Consider the following 16,964-nt stretch of genomic DNA (forward strand, 5'->3'; position numbering starts at 1 on the left):
GGAAAATAATACTTTGGAATGAATGAAATAATCATACACAAAGCATTCTAGAGACCATTCTAGAGAGCAAATAGTGAAAACAAAACAATTCACTTTGAGTCTCGTGTAATCTTGATACCTAAACCAGACAAGAATAATGTATGAAAGGAAAATTATAAATCAAATTCATGGAATGTGTACAAAAATCCTAAATGAAATCCAATTGTAGCTAAATATATATATATATCATATATATTTATATGAAATATATAATTTATTTATATACATAAATAAATTATGAGCAATTTGGAGTTATCTCAAGAATGTGAAGGTTTACTATTGTTTTTTAAAATTCACCATATTAACATATTACTGAGAAAAATATCATTTTAATAAATCAGTAAAAAGGATTGGATAAAACTCAAGCCAAAGCAAAAATGAGCAAAAATTATTGCATCTATGTTCCTCAGTGATATTGGTCTGTAGTTTTTTTTTTTTGTGACATCTTTGTCTGGTTTTGGTATCAGGGTGATGGTGGCCTTGTAGAATGAGTTTGGGAGTGTTCCTCTGTCTGCTATATTTTGGAAGAGTTTGAGAAGGATAGGTGTTAGCTCTTCTCTAAGTGTTAGATAGAATTCGCCTGTGAAGCCATCTGGTCCTGGGCTTTGGTTTGTTGGAAGATTTTTAATCACAGTTTCAACATCAGTGCTTGTGATTAGTCTGTTCATATTGTCTATTTCTTCCTGGTTCAGTCTCGGAAGGTTGAGCTTTTCTAAGAATTTGTCCATTTCTTCCAGGTTGTCCATTTTATTGGCATATAGTTGCTTGTAGTAATGTCTCATTATCCTTTGTATTTCTACAGTGTCATTTGTTACCTCCCCTTTTTCATTTCTAATTCTATTGATTTGAGTCTTCTCCCTTTTTTTTCTTGATGAGTCTGTCTAATGGTTTATCAATTTTATCTTCTCAAAGAACCAGCTTTTACTTTTACTGATCTTTTCTATCATTTCCTTCATTTCTTTTTCATTTATTTCTGATCTGATCTTTATGATTTCTTACCTTATGGTAGCTTTGGGGGTTTTTTGCTCTTCTTTCTCTAATTGCTTTAGGTGTTAGGTTAGGTTGTTTATTTGAGATGTTTCTTGTTTCTTAAGGTAGGATTGTATTGCTATAAACTTCCCTCTTAGAACTGCTTTTGCTGCATCCCATAGGTTTTGGGTCATCGTGTTTTCATTGTCATTCGTTTCTAGGTATTTTTTTATTTCCTCTTTGATTTCTTCAATGATCTCTTGGTTATTAAGTATAGTGTATTGTTTAGCCTCCATGTGTTTGTAGTTTTTACAGATATTTTCCTGTAATTGATATCTAGTCTCATAGCGTTGTGGTCGGAAAAGATAGTTGATACGATTTCAATTTTCTTAAATTTACCAAGGCTTGATTTGTGACCCAAGATATGATCTATCCTGAAGAATGTTCCATGAGCACTTGAGAAGAAAGTGTATTCTGTTGTTTTTGGGTGGAATGTCCTATAAATATCAATTAAGTCCGTCTTGTTTAATGTATCATTTAAAGCTTGTGTTTCCTTATTTGTTTTCATTTTGGATGATCTGTCCATTGGTGAAAGTGGGGTGTTAAAGTCCCCTACTGTGATTGTGTTACTGTTGATTTCCCCTTTTATGGCTGTTTTTTTTTTTTTTTTTTTGCAGTACGTGGGCCTCTCACTGTTGCGGCCTCTCCTGTTGCAGAGCACAGGCTCTGGACGCGCAGGCTCAGTGGCCGTGGCTCACGGGCCCAGCCGCTCTGCGGCATGTGGGATCTTCCCGGACTGGGACACAAACCCATGTCCCCTGCATCGGCAGGCAGACTCTCAACCACTGCGCCACCAGGGAAGCCCTATGGTTGTTATTATTTGCCTTATGTATTGAGGTGCTCCTGTGTTGGGTGCATAAATATTTACAATTGTTATACCTTCTTCTTGGATTGATCCCTTGATCATTACTTAGTGTCCTTCTTTGTCTCTTGTAATAGTCTTTGTTTTAAAGTCTGTTTTGTCTGATATGAGAATTGCTACTCCAGCTTTCTTTTGATTTCCATTTGCAAGGAATATCTTTTTCCATCCCCTCACTTTCAGTCTATATGTGTCCCTAGGTCTGAAGTAGGTATCTTGTAGATAGTATATATACGGGTCTTGTTTTTGTATCTATTCAGCCACTCTATGCCTTTTGGTTGGAGCATTTAATCCATTTACATTTAAGGTAATTATCGATATGTATGTTCCTATTACCATTTTCTTAATTGTTTTAGGTTTCTTATTGTAGGTCTTTTCCTTCTCTTGTGTTTCCTGCATAGAGAAGTTCCTTTAACATTTGCTGTAAAACTGATTTGGTGGTGCTGAATTCTCTTAGCTTTTGCTCGTCTGTAAAGGTTTTAATTTCTCCCTCAAATTTGAATGAGATACTTGCTGGACAGAGTAATGTAGTTGTACATTTTTCCCTTTCATCACTTTACCTATGTCCTGCCACTCCTTTCTGGCTTGCAGAGTTTCTGCTGAAAGATCAGCTGTTAACTTTGGGGATTCCCTTGTGTGTTATTTTTTGTTTTTCCCTTGCTGCTTTTAATATTTTTTCTTTGTATTTAATTTTTGATAGTTTGATTAATATGTGTCTTGACGAGTTTCTCCTTGCATTTATCCTGTATGGAACTCTCTGTACTTCATGGACTTGATTATTTCCTTTCCCATATTAGGGAAGTTTTAAACTATAATTTCCTCAAATATTTCCTCAGTCCCTTTTTTTTTCTTCCTCTGGGACTCCTATAGTTCGAATGTTCGTGCATTTAATGTTGTGCCAGAGGTCTCTGAGACTGTCCTCAATTCTTTTCATTCTTTTTTCTTTATTCTGCTCTGCAGTAGTTATTTCCACTATTTTATCTTCCAGGTCACTTGTCCATTCTTCTGCCTCAGTTATTCTGCTATTGATCCCTTCTAGAGAATTTTTTATTTCATTTATTGTGTTGTTCATGATTGTTTGTTTGCTCTTTAGTTCTTCTAGGTCCTTGTTAAACGTTTCTTGTATTTTCTCCATTCTATTTCCAAGATTTTGGATCATCTTTACTATCATTATTCTGAATTCTTTTTCAGGTAGACGGCCTATTTCCTCTTCATTTGTTAGGTCTGGTGGGTTTTTACGTTGCTCCTTCATCTGCTGTGTGTTTCTCTGTCTTCTCATTTTGTTAAACTTACTGTGTTTGGGGTCTCCTTTTCACAGGCTGCAGGTTCATGGTTCCCATTTTGGTGTCTGCCCCCAGTAGCTAAATTTGGTTCATTGGGTTGTGTAGGCTTCCTGGTGGAAGGGAATAGTGCCTGTGTTCTGGTGGATGAGGCTGGGTCTTTCTTTCTGGTGGGCAGGTCCATGTCTGGTGGTGTGTTTTGGCGTGTCTGTGAACTTATGATTTTAGGCAGCCTCTCTGCTAATGGGTGGGGTTGTGTTCCCATCTTGCTAGTTGTTTGGCATAGCATGTCCAGCACTGTAGCTTGCTGGTCGTTGGCTGGAGCTGGGTCTTGGCGTTGAGATGGAGATCTCTGGGAGATTTTCTCCGTTTGATATTATGTGGAGCTGGGAGGCCTCTTGTGGACCAGTGTCCTGACTTGGCTCTCCCACCTCAGAGGCACAGCTGTGACACCTGGCTGGAGCACCAAGAGTGTGTCATCCACACGGCTCAGAGTAAAAGGGAGGGAGGAAAGAAAGAAAGAGAGAGAGACAGAGAGACAGAGAGACAGAGAGAGAGAGAGAGAGAAAGAAAGAAGGAGAGGAGAGAGAGAGAGAGAACGAAAGAAGGAGAGAAGGAGAGGGAGAGAGAAAGAAAGAAAAGGAGAGAGATATTAAAGTAAAAAACAAAAAATAATTATTAAAAAGTTTTTTAAATTAATTAAGAAAAAAAGAAAGAAGGGAAAACCAAACCAAAAAAGAAATTCACCAATGATAACAAGCACTGAAAACTATACAAAAAAAGGGACAGACAGAACCCTAGGACAAACGGTAAAAACAAAGCTATACAGACAAAATCACACACAGAAGCATATGTATACACACAAAAAGAGAAAAAGGGAAAAGATATATATATATATATATATATATATATATATATATATATATATATATATATATATATATATATATATATTGTTGCTCCCAAACTCCACCTCCTCAATTTGGGATGATTCGTTGTATATTCAGGTATTCTGCGGATGCAGGGTACATCAAGTTTACTTTGGAGATTTAATCCGCTGCTTCTGAGGCTGCTGGGAGAAATTTCCCTTTCTCTTCTTTGTTCACACAGCTCCTGGTATTCAGCTTTGGATTTGGTCCTGCCTCTGCATATAGGTCGCATGAGGGCAACTGTTCTTTGCTCAGACAGGACGGGGTTAAAGGAGCAGCTGATTTGGGGGCTCTGCCTCACTCAGACCGGGTGGAGGGAGGGGCACGGATGTGGGTCGAGCCTGCAGCGACAGAGGCCAGCGTGACATTGCAGCAGCCTGAGGCGCGCCGTGCGTTCTCCCCCGGAAGTTGTCCCTGGGTCACGGGACCCTGGCAGTGGCAGGCTGCACAGGTTCCAGGGAGGGGAGGTGTGGACAGTGACCTGTGCTTGCACACAGGCTTTTTGGTGGCTGCAGCAGCAGCCTTAGCGTCCCATGCCCGTCTCTGGTGTCCGCGCTGATAGCCGCGGCTCGCGCCCGTTGCTGGAGCTCCTTTAAGCGGCGCTCTTAATCCCCTCTCCTCGTGCACCAGGAAACAAAGAGGCAAGAAAAAGTCTCTTGCCTCTTTGGCAGCTCCAGACTTTTTCCTGGACTCCCTCCCGGCTAGCCATGGTGCACTAGCCCCCTTCAGGCTGTGTTCACGCCACCCACCTCCGTCCTCTCCCTAGGATCCGACCTGAAGCCCAAGCCTCAGCTCCCAGCCCACGCCCGCCCCGGCGGGTGAGCAGACAAGCCTCTTGGGCTGGTGAGTGCTGGTCGGCACCGATCCTCGTGCGGGAATCTCTCCGCTTAGCCCTCCGCACCCTGTGGCTGCGCTCTCCTTCGCGGCTCCAAAGTTTCCCCCCTCCGCCACCCCCCGTCTACGCCCACGAAGGGGCTTCTAGTGTGTGGAAACCTTTCCTCCTTCACAGCTCCCTCCCACTGGTGCAGGTCCTGTCCCTATTCTTTTGTCTCTGTTTTTCCTTTTTTCTTTTGCCCTACCCAGGTACATGGGTAAGTTTCTTGCCTTTTGGGAAGTCTGAGGTCTTCTGCCAGCGTTCAGTAGGTGTTCTGTAGGAGTTGTTCTACATGTAGATGTATTTCTGATGTATTTTTGGAGAGGAAGGTGATCTCCACGTCTTACGCCTCTGCCATCTTGAAACTCCTCCTGTTTTTCAGTTTTTTTAAGGATATAATGTCAAAAATCTTGATCTTTAGATTTTTCTGTTACTCAACTTACTCTGTAAGTCTAGCAGATCTTCATTACATTCATGGGCCTTCAAAAAATGTTTGATTCCATTTATAAAACTTGGCTAAATTAAATATCTTCAAACATTTGAAATTTTTTAATAAAATACATATATATAGTTTCCTTTTAAGTACTTCAGATGTCTGAAGTTAACAGACAAAACCTTCCTGAGAAACTAAATAACTCACAAGTATAACATATTAAACTTATAAATAGGATGATCCATATTATCTTAAATGTTCCAATAGTGTTTATAAATTTAAGATTTAAAATCAGGTATAAATTAATTATACGTTCTAAATAGAAATCATAGACTGCCTTATATCCCCTCAGTCTTTTTCTCTCACTCTTACTACTAATATTCCTCCTCTTAGGCTGGTAATTTGAGGGCATACCCTGTCCTTATTCTAGCTCATTCTACCATTCTTAGAAATACTATTTTATTCCTTAATCCAAGATTAAGGAATCTTTAGATAAAAATTTCTGTGACAAAGATTTTTGTCCCTATCCCATTTCTGTGACAAAGACACAGTTATTTGAGTTAGGCTAGGGTTACTACCTCTGTTTCTGTTTCCCAGGATGTGGTTAAATCTTTATTCAGTTTTCTTATAACTAAGAGGTAATGACACTAGAGACTTTCTAATTGTTTTTTTGTTGGCAGTAAGTGAAAATAATGTTAATAATGATTTTTTAAAGACACTCCAATGCTCATAATAGTGATAAATGTACTTGAAAACTTCATAACAGGATATGTCATTGCTTTGGTTATAGAGAGGTAGGATAGAAAGAGTGATGTTCTTTCACTTATCTACTTATTTTACCAAAGGCCACAGAAGAAGAGAAAAAAGCAAGTAGAAAATATCAGTGAGCAATGAGAAAGGAAGCAGTTAAGTAACCCCTTGAAACCTAGGGAAAAAGTAAGGGTTGGCCTCATATTGCCTAGTATGCTTCATTCTCCTCATTTGTTAGGTAGGCTAATATCTTTTAGAATACGGGTTCTAGATGTAAATATATATCAACTTCCATGCTACCTCTGATTATTTGGTAGTGCTCTCTGGTGTGAGGTTGAAATTAATCGGAAGCACGTTCAGTCTCAGCAGGAAAGAGCACAGTATTGCAAGCAATGCCTGTCACTGCCTTTGAAAGGGAGGTGTACATGCCTTGTTCGCTATCCTCCACAGGCTTTGGAGGGCAGTCTAGAAATGTTCCAGTACAGGGAATGTGAGGATGTGTTGACAGACAGGCTACATAGATGTAAGGGGTTTCTGGGAAGAGCACACAATGTCTAAGCTTGAAAGTGGTCATTGTCAATCATGGTGGTTTGACAGATCATTGTCAATCAATGGAGATGCAGCCACAGGGCCTAGTGTTACCAGGTCAGATTCTAGTTTGTGAGATAGTGGTGAGAGAAAGGTAGGTTCCAAGACAAGGGCTCAGGAAACAACATAAAAGCCCAGTTATCGGGTCTGAGAGACAAAGTGAGGGCTTGGTTTTGAACAAGGCAACAATCTAAGAGTGGTGATGAAAGGTTAAAGATGAACAGCAGTAAGTTTCACTTGATGCTGAACTGACTAAAGTTATATAACCCCCCCATCACAACCTAAAACCAAAATGAGGCAGTAGGTGAGAGATAGTTGGTTTCAGTTATGTGGTTTGGAATGTTACAGGTACAGGGAATCCAACAGTTTTTTACACACTCATGCTTTTGCCTTCTTGCTCACACCAGCATCTCTTTTATTAAAGCTTATACTCAAGGCTATGGGAACCACCGAAGATTTAGAGCTATGGAAAACCTAAATTAGAAGTGTATGTTCTTAGTATGTTTATTTGAAACATAGGGTTCGTTTATAGTAATATAGCGCAGGTAACCGTGGATTAAAAAGCAGTTCTGGGGCTTCCCTGGTGGTGCAGTGGTTGAGAGTCCGCCTGCCGATGCAGGGGTCATGGGTTTGTGCCCCGGTCCAGGAAGATCCCACATGCCTCAGAGCGGCTGGGCCCGTGAGCCATGGCCGCTGAGCCTGCGCGTCCGGAGCCTGTGCTCCGCAAAGGGAGAGGCCACAACAGTGAGAGGCCCGCGTACCGCAAAAAAAAAAAAAAAAAAAAAAGCAGTTCCCTGGGCTCACTTGTGATCATAAATTCTGGATATAACTTTATTTATGTGTGAGGGAAACTCTGTTTTCATGTTCTAAGCCCATGATGTTCACACAATCGAATTGTAAATGAAGAATGCCTCTGTTACTCACAAGATAGTTGTTTTGACAACGTACATATAGAATAGATAAACAGGTATAGTTTTTAAAAGGAAGGGAAAATCAAGCAGAATAATCTTAAAGTCATCTAATAATTTGTATTAGAAAATAAAGAAAACCTCATTAATCCACCTCCACTAATCTGAATTTGTGATTGCCAATCTGAAGTAGGTTAAATTGTGGTTGTATTATCTATTTAAGAAAATTTGAAAAGCCAGTTAAATGATAAATAAGATGTATGAGGTATACTAAATCCATTTTAAAAAGCAAATTATTTTAATTCTTGTCCTGCAAAATGTTGTATATAAACAAATACTGCTAATTACACATTAGTTTTCTTTATTGAAGGAGATTCAACAAACATACTTCATCTTCACACATACTTGAAGTTTATATTTATTCTGAAATATTTTATTATCTAGCTTTCACAGATCAAGACTGATCATCCTTAATTGGTTATAATTAGTAAGAGGGAGAGTGAGTGTGTCTGTCTATCTAAGTGTCAAAAGATATTTGGGAATCACAGAAAGCTTTGACTTTATCAATCCATCCTTCCCACCCCACCAGGTTTTTACCAAGCCTTGCAAGGTCAGCATTAGAAAAAAACCTGGCAGATGCTACAATAGAAATAAGTACTGATAATAACCTGGAGCCAGAAATGGAGGATTACAAATGTAAGTATTTGATTTGTTTCTTTTTTAAGTGAAATAATAATTATTAAGCATTTGTATTGTTTATTATTTTAATTTCAATTAAAAATGTTCTTGGGGCTTCCCTGGTGGCGCAGTGGTTGGGAGTCCGCCTGCCGATGCAGGGGACGCGGGTTCGTGCCCCGGTCCGGGAAGATCCCACATGCCGTGGAGCGGTTGGGCCCGTGAGCCATGGCCGCTGGGCCTGCGTGTCCGGAGCCCGTGCTCCACAACGGGAGAGGCCACAACAGTGAGAGGACCGCCTAGCACAAAAAAAAAAAAAAAAAAAAAAAAAGTTCTTGGTTTCCACCCATTTTGTTTTATGTATTGCGTTGAAGAAAATGAATCTTTTATTTAAAAAAAAAGTTTCCAGATACCAGATATAGTTCCTCCCCAAGAGTTGCAATTGACATGAATATGTTAAAGGCTCAGAGAATCCCTACTGTAAATAAACATGTAATTTTGTTTTACCTTTTATTCCAAATGTATTTCACCATAGGATCTAGCAATCTGTTTTCTTTGCACAACATTTACATTTTGGAACTACCAGTGTCCTACAGGGCATGTTTTGGAAACTGGTTTAGGTTGATGTAGACTAAACTAATATTCAGAGTACCATTTCATGCCTTCTTACTCCCTTCATTTCCACCCGTATTGTCTTCTGTGGTACTTTTCTTCTTGATATCCATAAGTATAATTTAGAGTTTTGGGGAAGTTTAGATCTTCCTGTAAAAGTACCCTATGCTTCATTTAGAGCACAGTGAAAGGTTCTCTGTTTTTTGAGGGTAATTACCTGTCTTATCAAAATATCCAATGTGTGCACTCTGTAAAGGGGGGACTTATTGTGGCTCTCTTTATAGATGTTTTTAATAGTCGGGGCTACACTGAGATAAGAATTTGATGTTAAGGAAATAGGTAACTTTTTTAGAGTAAAATTATAAATTCAACATACTGATGGATCTGGGTACAGATACGCAGAGCCAACTCAAAGAGACAGAATAACTGTGGGATTTGGAGATTCAGAACATTACTTCCTTGAATGGTTTAACGTATCCAAAGAAAGACGGCATCGTTCAGACTATAGATGGTTTAGTCTTGGCAACAGGTCAGTGTTAGCCGTCCCCATCTAAGCCTTGCATAGGAGGTGAGGAGCCTAAGTGAAGCAACTTTTGATTCATCTGGTCCCATTCATTTTTAATATCATCTCTGTTGTAGAGAATTCGTGTAATTCATTCTCCTTGTTCAGAGGATAAGGTTCACCGAAAAACCTTCTGATGAGGATTTGGCTTTCCACGCAAGGCTCCCTCCATATAAAACGCTGATATGGCAACCAGTGTATCATATAGTCTATATGAAATTTGCAGTTTTCATTGCAATGTAATATTGCAGTTCTGGTTTTATATATCAGAATTTATGTATAGATCAAAATATATGTCTTTAATGTTTTCCTGAGAGTTAGGTTTGCCCTCAGTCATAGTGATAAAATCAAGTTTTGAGCCTACCAGACTGAAGGCCTTGACAAATTTACCAAAATAATGCCATCCTATGAGATTTCTTAGAAGATAGCTAGCCAGCTTTCTCCCAGGGAAGTACTAGCATCACCATTCTCTGAGTTCATTTCCCTTTTCTAGCCTGAAATTTTAGCAATAAACATTAGTTGAGTGAATTAAATCATCCTAAAGCCCTAAATGTACTGAATAGATATCCTCCATAAACTAACCTGTAGATGGTATCAGATGCTGTTTGAACCTTAAATCACATGTGTCATCTCAACATACAAGTATGTAGTAAATTCACTGACGCAATCCTGGTCTTTCCCTTTACAGTTTTATATTGGGTCTATTTCAGAGACCTGAAAGTAGTCAATAAATAGTAAATTCTCAGCACAGTAGTTCATGTTTTCCTTCCCTATAGAACTTGTGAATAGAAGGAAAATGGCAAAGAAATATTGGAGGGAGAGGTCTACTGTGCTTTGGCAAATGTGTAACACTCAGCAGTGATTAAACAGGGAGACAGTTTAATTATTTTTAGCTCAAAATTGTTCACAGAACTCCATAGATGCAAATGTTGCTTTCTCTCCTTGTCTTTCAAAATGTTTTAGCACAAAAACAGCAATTTTCTTATTTGAAATAGGAGGAGAAAAAGATGGGTCAGTTGCTTAAGGCATTGTAATTGTCTGTCTGCTTGCTCGGGTATTTCCACAGGATGGAATATTATTTAGAGTCCACATTGCAGAAAGAATATCGGACTATACTAAATTCTGTTTTTAGCTCTACCCATACTAGCTGGGTGATTTTAAGCAAATTATTTAATTTATGCTTAGCTTCCTCATAATTCTTGTCTCATTGTTAAGAGATTTCCATGAAATTATATGAGAAAACAATGAGCTGAAGCTGAGGTCTGGCACATGTAAGGTCCTCAGTAAATGATAGCTTCTATTATGGTCAGTACTACTACAACAGCTACTACTATTATGTTATTATTACTGACCTTGGAATATGTCAGGTAGTGAGCATGTGTATCTCCTTACTGTAGGGAATACATGTGAGATATGTACCCTGACATAAATTTATTACTTAGTTCCCTGGCTTCAAGGAGCTCATATTCTATCCTAGACCAACTATTTAAAGCAAATGGGGGACAATACAATAATTATTATCACAGAATAACTGTAGCACCTGTGGTGCATATTTGGAAGTACAGATCTCCTGGACCATTCCTGAAAATAGTAATTTGAGAGGTCTGGGGTCAGTTGGTTCCTCTATATTTTTAGCTACAGCTCTAGGGGACTCTCCTATGGGGGTTTTCAATGGGTGGGTCCTAAAAAAATTATATTCAAGGTACTTCAGAGCTTTCAAATGTATGTATTTTAGAGTTTCTGACCAAACAAGCTCATAAAGGTGGCTTGACTGAGTTCTGGGGTTTTTTTCCCCTTCTCTTTTTTATCTCTATGCTGTTTGCTACATACATTGTTTTAAATGAAAATTATTACATTTTGGAACATCTTAAGCCTTTCTGTAGAGATTTTAAGCTTTTTATGTAGTGCTGTGATGTATTATTACCACCTTCAAGCTTATTTCTTTTAGATGTTAGATGAAAATTCCTTGATGAGCCCACAAGGTATTAAAGATGCAGTATTGCATTCTATTTGGGCTGGACTTGGCTTCTCTGAGGACAGTGCTACCAGTAATTCTCTGTCCTGTGTGAAATGTTTAGGTGAAGTCACATCTGGATCTCTGAGGATTGGAGCTGTTAGTGCACCGATCTATAATGCCCATGAGAAAATGAAAGTGCCTGATGTTCTGTTCTATGACAACATCCAGGTAAGATCAGGACTTGGCAGTCGTGGATATATCCCTCTTACATTGTGGTAATTAACCCCAATGCAAGTGACACTGATGTTTATGTTTGTAATTTGCTCAGTTCAATTCAGATGATGCGGAATGAGGTGTCAAAACATCTTTTATGGGCTTCCCTAGTGGCGCAGTGGTTGAGAGTCCGCCTGCCAATGCAGGGGACGCAGGTTCGTGCCCCGGTCCGGGAAGATCCCACATGCCGCGGAGCGGCTAGGCCCATGAGCCATGGCCGCTGAGCCTGCGCATCCAGAGCCTGTGCTCTGCAACGGGAGAGGCCACAACAGTGAGAGGCCCGCATAATGCAAAAACAAAACAAAACAAAAAAACATCTATTGGGCTTCCCTGGTGGCGCAGTGGTTGAGAATCCGCCTGCCGATGCAGGGGATACGGGTTCGTGCCCCGGTCCGGGAAGATCCCACATGCCGCGGAGCGGCTGGGCCCGTGAGCCATGGCCGCTGAGCCTGCGCGTCCGGAGCCTGTGCTCCGCAACGGGAGAGGCCACAACAGTGAGAGGCCCGCGTACCACAAAAAAAAAAAAAAAAAAAAAAAAAAATCTATTATTAAGGTGTTGTAAAATTATAAACTCTTCCCAGAGTTACTTGAGAATTGGAAGAGTAATGCTGCAATGATTAGAGTAATAAATTTTATATGCAGACATAACTATACTTTAATAAATAAAATGAATATATTATTAAATTAAAAACAAAAGGCACTAGAATTCATCTCCTCTTTTGCATTCCTGTTAAATCATTTCAAGTAATTCAAAAAGGGATGTGTCCTATGCATTCTTTTCCTCACGTTTCTTTCCTTTTCCAAAAAATTCCTAGTATTTTTCTAGTCTTTACTTTTTCTTATCTTTTTTTAAGAGAGGAGGATAGATAATTTTCCACTTGTAAACTAACCAATAATTATGAGCTTCCACTAAGACACAGAACTAAGTGTGTACCCAGAAAGCTTTATTATAGATGTTCACTTTAATAAGAATTTTTTCCAGAGAAAATTACCTGTAATATAAAAAGATTTTTTCTTTTCCAGATTTTCTGTGAAGTGCTTATGTATTTATTTTATAATAAAAACCATACTTAAAATTTTCTCTAATATTTGGTCACTATTCTGCATGTAAATAATAGTCCTACATTTACAAATTATGTTTGAAGAACTAATACTTACCATTTTCACTATATTAAGGAATTAGAGAATTAAAGTAAATTAAAGAATTTTTTAATCTGCTATTTCCCAATCCTATTTGTTGTTCAATGGGTAACATAATGTATATCCCTACATTATGTTAACAATAAAAGGTATCTCAGCAAAGTCTTCTTTCTTGGTAAAAGTCTTGATTAAATGTTTTAGAAATCTGTCCAGATTATAATTATCTATGACTTAGCAAAAGGCATAACCTGAATTTGCTTTTTATTCTTCATTCTATGGGCCATTAACTAATATTGGTTTTATTTTTCTTCTGGAGCATTAATGCACTTATACAAGCAGTGGACAAATGAACAGAAAATAAGGTTACTTATAAGACACAAAGGAATAAATAATCTTGCCTGTCAAAGACAAAAACATGATGGCAAGGAAAATGTAATATTTTCAAGCATTTGTGGTATCACACTCTGTTCATGTAGTAGAAAGGCATAAAGAAAAAAGAATCAAGGAGATTTCTCTGGTGGCACAATGGTTAAGGATCCACCTGCCAATGCAGGGGACATGGGTTTGATCTCTGGTCCAGGAAGATCCCACATGCTGTGGAGCAATTAAGCCTGTGCACCACAACTACTGAGCCTGCACTCTAGAACCCACAAACCACAACTACTGAAGCCTGCACACCTAGCGTCCGTGCTTCACAACAAGAGAAGCCACCGCAATGAGAAGCCTGCACACCACAACTCAGAGTAGCCCCCGCACGCAGCAACGAAGACCCAACGCAGCCATAAATAAATAAATAAATAAGAATCAGGAAACTTTGTCGTAAGTGACAGTTTGAAAAACTCCATGGCAACAAAGGTTGAAAAGACTTCCCAGCATATAAAAATGTAGGAAATTCAGTAGCAGGGAGGGCCATTGTACCCTTGAACACAGTGTCTGTTGCCATGGTGTTTGTGACATAGACGTTGAGGACCGCAGGGCTGCTGTGAACTTTACACAGTGGCCCTGAGGGATTTTCTGCAGCCTGTCTCCAAACGTGCCTTCTCTTCGTAAAGCATTATGAATTAACCATTAATGAAAAATTCTAGCTGTACCAATTCTAGGAATGGTGGCTTGATTAAATTTGCTTTTGTTGCATATATTATTATTGCGTATTATTATTATTGCGTTTTATGTTGCACCTTTGAAACAGTAGTCTTCAGTGCCTCTTGAGTATTTAGGTGCTTCTATACCATCTTGTTCTATAACCTGTGGTCCCCTTGCCACACCGTGTTGTAATTGATTCTTTTTTTTTTTTTTTTTTTTTTTTGCGGTATGCGGGCCTCTCACTGCTGTGGCCTCTCCCATTGCGGAGCACAGGCTCCGGACGCGCAGGCCCGGCGGCCATGGCTCACGGGCCCAGCCGCTCCGCGGCATGTGGGATCCTCCCGGACCAGGGCACGAACCCGTGTCTCCCGCATCGGCAGGCGGACCCTCAACCACTGCGCCACCAGGGAAGCCCGTAATTGATTCTTAAAACATGTTTTCCACACTACTAAGATAAAGGCTTGTTGTTGTCTTAATTTTAATTTTGTGTCGCTAGCAAATAGCACAGTGCCTGGTACATAGTGACTGTTGAATAAATATGTGTTGAGTGAATTCTTGAAAGAAGGAAAAAGATTTGAATGTTCATAATTAGGAGTATTATTTTATTATATCTGTCATGAAGGAATTATAGATCGGTGCACTAACAGCTCCAATCCTCAGAGATCCAGATGTGACTTCACCTAAACATTTCACACAGGACAGAGAATTACTGGTAGCACTGTCCTCAGAGAAGCCAAGTCCAGCCCAAATAGAATGCAGTACTGCATCTTTAATACCTTGTGGGCTCATCAAGGAATTTTCATCTAACATCTAAAAGAAATAAGCTTGAAGGTGGTAATAAAACATCATAGCACTACATAAAAAGCTTAAAATCTCTACAGAAAGGCTTAAGATGTTCCAAAATATAATAACTTTTATTTAAAACACGTATGTAGCAAACAGCATAGAGATAAAAAAGAGAAGGGGAAAAAAAACCCAGAACTCAGTCAAGCCACCTTACACTTGCAGTAGTAAGGAGGAGAAATTGGAAGAAAGAGAGATTAATAGCCTCTTAAGCCTAATGAGCTTTAGATTTGAAAAACTTTTAAAAAATATCTACCATGTGTCAAGCCTTTCTTAATACAGTAATTAAAACACACACACACACACACACACACACACACACACACACACAGAGTTCCAGGGCTCAAGTTGCCAGATTCTGTCAAGGGAAAAAAGCAAGCAAGTACACGTGGTTACTATAGAGCATGATGGAAGTACGCACAGGTTACTGTTGTAGCATTGGTGAGGTGATGGTCCCAGATTGGAATGATCCTGGAAAATGAGTTCACTAGGCAAAGTTGAGAGAGAGTCTCAGGCAGAGACACTAGCATTTGCAGAGACGTGGCTATGTGAGAGTGTAGCTTATTCAGGGAGCTACATCTAATTAATTGTCATGGCCAGAGCTGAGATTCAAATGGAAGAGTGACAAGAGATGAGGCTGATGAGTTTAAAGGTCAGATTATCTGGGTCTTGCTCGTTAAGGAATTTGGAAGCTATTCAGAAGTGAGGAAGCCGTTGAAAACTTTGAAGCACATTTCTACTTTTGTTAACTTTGCACTCATTCTTTAATGTTGTCTATGAGTTGGAACAAAAAGTAGAGACGGACTAGTTAGGAGGCTGTTTCGATAGTCTGGGTGAACCTTAGGAAGGATCTGAACGAAGGCAGTGATAGTGGGGACAGAGTGGAGGGGACACATTGCAGGGCCAGGTAGGAGGCAGGTAGAGTCAATGGAACTTTGTGTTGGATGAAAGTCAAAGAGGCTTCCTCACAGAGCACATAGTCTGCTGGAAAAGTAAGCAGAAGAGTGAAGAGAAAAAGATTCTACATTGCACCCATGATTGGAGCACACAGTAGGAGAGTGATGGGGGATGAGACTGAGACTAAGGAGTGACCCTTGTTCCGAAGGTATTGGGAGTCATTTAAGGAATTTGGGGGGGAAAAAAAGTGACATGATTGTGAACAGAGAAGTGACAGTACTGTGGAGAGCACATTGACTCAAGGAGAGACTGAAGCCAGAGACGCCACATTGGCTGATAAAAATCTAGGCCAGAAATGATAAAAATGTAGATGAAAGCTGCGGGGATGGCATAGAATGGATAGATACAGTGGGCTTTTAGGTAGCTGACTAGCTTAGACTTGGTGTTTAATTGGCTTTTGATAAGGGCCAACGGAGATGGACAAGAAGATGATGATGATAGGGTCAGGTTGTAGACGATGATGCTATTAATTGGGATAAGAAGTACAGGATAAAGAATGAAGCTGAGGAGAACGGAATGAATCAAGTTTTGGATGTGATGAGTTCGAGGAGACTGGGAAGTAGCTAGCATAGTTCGATAGTTGCTCAGAAATACGGGGCTGGAGTCAAGAAGAAAAGTCCTGCTGTTGAAGTTCAGTGTAATGTTGGTGGTTGAAGCCATGGAATGGATGAGAGGATTTAGGGAGAGCAGGGTCAGAAGTAACTCATTGAGCGCTGATGTGTGGGTCCCCAGCTCTGCACACAGCCCTCCCTCGCCCGGTGGGTGCCCAAGTACAAGTAGGCAGAACCTGCTCTGCCCTATACTGTGACCCCCCCCCCCAGGAAAGCATGTAACAAGGTAGTGAAAGAGAACAAAAGAAGGAAGAAAATCAATATTTAAGGAACTGCTACCTAAAGAAGATACAAAAGACCATAGAGAGAAATTGTTAGAGAGGTAAGAGGGAATCAGGAGAGAGAGACAACTGGGAGAGAAGACTTTTAAGAAATTGTCTATGGTACCAGATGGGACAAGAGGTTAAGGAAAGAATTATATAGGCTGTGACCTTAGCCTTAGCTAATGTTTGATGACTTGAATAATTTAGTTGGGTGCAATGAGGGCATGAAGTAGGACAGGAGAAAAAGTTAAGAAGCCTACAAGTATAGTTTAGATTATTTTTCAGTGTTTACATTGCTT

General features: G+C 39.7%; 1 protein-coding gene across 2 annotated transcripts in view; it reads left to right on the forward strand.

Moving 5' to 3' along the window:
• Positions 1-16,964, forward strand: part of VWA8 (von Willebrand factor A domain containing 8) — a 345,450-nt gene that overhangs the window by 125,911 nt on the left and 202,575 nt on the right. For both annotated transcript variants that reach the window (XM_059041719.2, XM_067016182.1), the window contains exons 18-19: positions 8,279-8,385; positions 11,617-11,723. In XM_059041719.2, coding sequence (XP_058897702.1) covers positions 8,279-8,385; positions 11,617-11,723 — 214 coding nt within the window. The remainder of the gene's footprint in view (positions 1-8,278; positions 8,386-11,616; positions 11,724-16,964) is intronic.

Source organism: Kogia breviceps, chromosome 16 (genome assembly GCF_026419965.1).
Source record: "Kogia breviceps isolate mKogBre1 chromosome 16, mKogBre1 haplotype 1, whole genome shotgun sequence".
Classification (NCBI taxonomy): Eukaryota; Metazoa; Chordata; class Mammalia; order Artiodactyla; family Physeteridae; genus Kogia; species Kogia breviceps.